This window comes from Monopterus albus, unplaced genomic scaffold, assembly GCF_001952655.1.
Source record: "Monopterus albus unplaced genomic scaffold, M_albus_1.0 scaffold126.1, whole genome shotgun sequence".
Lineage (NCBI taxonomy): Eukaryota > Metazoa > Chordata > Actinopteri > Synbranchiformes > Synbranchidae > Monopterus > Monopterus albus.
In genome coordinates this window covers 1679772-1682690 of record NW_018128006.1, presented here as the reverse complement: position 1 = coordinate 1682690, position 2919 = coordinate 1679772, and the positions used below count along the sequence as shown (strand labels likewise).

The 2919-nt window shown below is 40.6% G+C and overlaps 1 protein-coding gene across 1 annotated transcript in view; it reads left to right on the top strand.

Annotated features, from left to right (window-relative positions):
* vwa1 (von Willebrand factor A domain containing 1) overlaps positions 1-2919 on the top strand; it is an 11365-nt gene that overhangs the window by 3533 nt on the left and 4913 nt on the right. The window contains exon 2 of the mRNA XM_020612641.1: positions 651-1208. Within this exon, the coding sequence (XP_020468297.1) occupies positions 651-1208 (558 nt within the window). The remainder of the gene's footprint in view (positions 1-650; positions 1209-2919) is intronic.

Below are 2919 nucleotides of genomic sequence, written 5' to 3'. Positions count from 1 at the left end.
CTGGTCAAACTTCAAGCATGTCTTAAAGACATAAAGGCCTGGATGACCTGCAACTTCTTACTTCTAAACTCTGACAAAACTGAAGTTATTGTGCTTGGGCCTGAAAACCTTAGAAATCTGCTGTCTAATCATATAGTTACTTTAGATGACATAGCTCTTGCCTCCAGTACTACTGTGAGGAACCTTGGAGTCATCTTTGATCAGAATATGTCCTTTAAATCACACATAAACCAAGTCTATTGCAAAAATCAGGAGCATCCTGTCTCAAAGTGATGCTGAAAAACTGGTCCATGCATTTGTTACTTCCAGGCTGGACTACTGTAACTCTTTACTATCAGGATGTCCCAATAATTCCCCAAAAAGCCTCCAGTTAATCCAAAATGCTGCAGCCAGAGTACTGACAGGAACTAGCAAGAGAGATCATTTCTCTCCCATATTAGCTTCTCTCCACTGGCTCCTTCTTCCAAGAAGGTGTGTGGACAAAGAGGGGGAAATTCCTAATGTGTGTGTGTGGACCTGTGGAAAAAGATGTGGGAGCTAAAAGGAATGATAGTCTTCAGACTGATCAGCCTCAGAAGGCAACATGCACTGATTTTGACTCTTTGATTTGCACATTAGTGACTGTATTGATCTCTGTTTTTCCTTCACAGTACTAAACTGCTGCGAGGGTGACGTCCTCTTCCTGTTGGATTCTTCTGGGAGTGTGTCGTCCTATGAACACTCCCGCATGCTCATCTTCCTGTCTGAGCTCCTCCTCCCCTTTTCACTGGGAGAGGACCAGGTGAGGGTAGGACTTCTGCAGGTTGGCACCAAACCACACCTGGAGTTTGGATTTGGCTCCTATAATACCCAAAGTGCCCTCCAGGGGGCTTTGAGGAATATCATACCACTCAGGGGGGATACCAACACAGTTGAGGCACTGAGAATGGCGAAGGAGCAGGTGCTGAGACCGGGTGCAGCACATGGGGCGCGGCCGGGGCTTCCGAGAGTCCTGGTGTGGCTGACAGATGGGGTAAAACCAGGGGATGTGACTGGACCAATGGCTGAGCTGCGCGAGGAGGGCGTGTCTGTGCTGGTGGTCTCCACTGGGCATACAAACTATCAGGTGTTGAGGCAGGTGGTGAGCCCACCAGTGGAAGAGCACCTGTACTTTGTGGACATTGATGATATGAGTATCATCACAAAGGACCTGCGGGATGCCATCATTGGTGAGTATGGTGTGGATGATTCTTAGTTTTAAGGTATGGAACCTTGAGCATGCCACTAAAGTAATAATTATTTTTATGAGTAGTATAATAAATGATGAATTAGCATTTTAAAATGTTCTTAAATTTAGGTGGTACATTGCCCATGCTTTTAAATTAAAACATTTAATTTTTTTGTGTCCTGGAAAAGACAAATACTGTAAATTGTGAGGTGTAAAGAGGATTTCTGACACGAGTATGACTAAATACCCAAATAATGCTTTATAACAAGGGAATAGAATTATTAACTGGGAAAATGTGTTGCTTGTTTTTATTAAATAGGTTGCACTGTAACATTTATTGAAAATTTAATTAACAAATGCTTTTTTTTCTCTTTTGGTTTTCCAAATGTACCTATTGACTATACATGTATCAGCAATGGATCCAGTGAGTACAGTATGTGTTATGTGAAAAGACTTGCTCATACTCACAAACCCATGGAGAATTATCACCTGACTGCAGCTTTTTTTTTAATTCTACAGAGTATTTCAGCACATTTCAGCTATTTTTTTTTTATTTTACAACCCACAGTTTTACTCTTTTTGGCTCATTCTCACTCTTGTCACTAGTGGCCAGACACAACAGGGAAATGCTTTGATGAATTAAAACCTAAAAAGTTCAAATCTAATAAATTCAGCGCATAAAAAAATGAAACTACCTGCAGGTGTAGATAATACTAAAAGTAAATGAGAATATTTTTTTACTACCTTCACCAAGGAGGTAATGGTTTTACTGGGATTTGCTTTTTTTTTGTTTGTTTGTTTCTTTATTCACAGTGTAACTCTAGATGTTCTGAATTTTGATGACAGGTTTTGGAGAGGTAGGGTATGGCCAACAGAACAATCCATTAGATTCTGCTGCTAATCTGAATCATCATCTGGGATCCAGGAATTTTTAAAAGGATTCTTCACCATTGTGAGATAGGGCCAATTTCAGTGTTTTTGCTTCTGACTCCATACACACTGTCTGAAATGCTTGGACAAAAACTGTGCAATAACACCCACATAAGATCTACTGCAAACCAAAGTCTGATCTGGATCCAAGTAATATTCCGGATGTTGTGGTGCATGTCCACATTTATAGGGCTCGTTGAAAACTCGCTACCAGACAGCAAATCATGTTACAGACTAAGTTGAACTAAGATTAAATCTAACTGTAGCTGGAAGTTTGCTGATTCAGTTCAAAGGTTGTTGAGATGGATCCTGAAGAAAATTGCCGTAGTGGTGTAGTTTTCCTGGTATAACGTTTAAACTAATAATTATATCGATGTGATTCCAAGTGGGGGGTAGGTTTTGGCCAAGGGATCTTATTATGACAGTCAAACTATCATGGGAATAATTCCTTTACTTGTAGTGGCATCATGGGGCAACTGGCAGCTTTCTGAGTGCCATCTAGTTTTTATGATTTGGCAAAAGTAGCCCTTAAAAGTTGACAAGGGAGCTAGATGGCAACACTAAAGCTGCATTTCCCATGTGTTTCAGATGTATTACATGTCTCTGTTCTTCTCCCTAATTCCACACATACAGTACTCCTGAAGACATTGAGACTAAATAGAAAACTGGGACACTGACCGTGTCTGTGTGTGTGTCAGAGTCACTGTAATAAGATAGGCTGATCTATTAATGGATTAATGATTCAACTTCTCTTTCTTTATCCTCCAACACTATGCCAGACA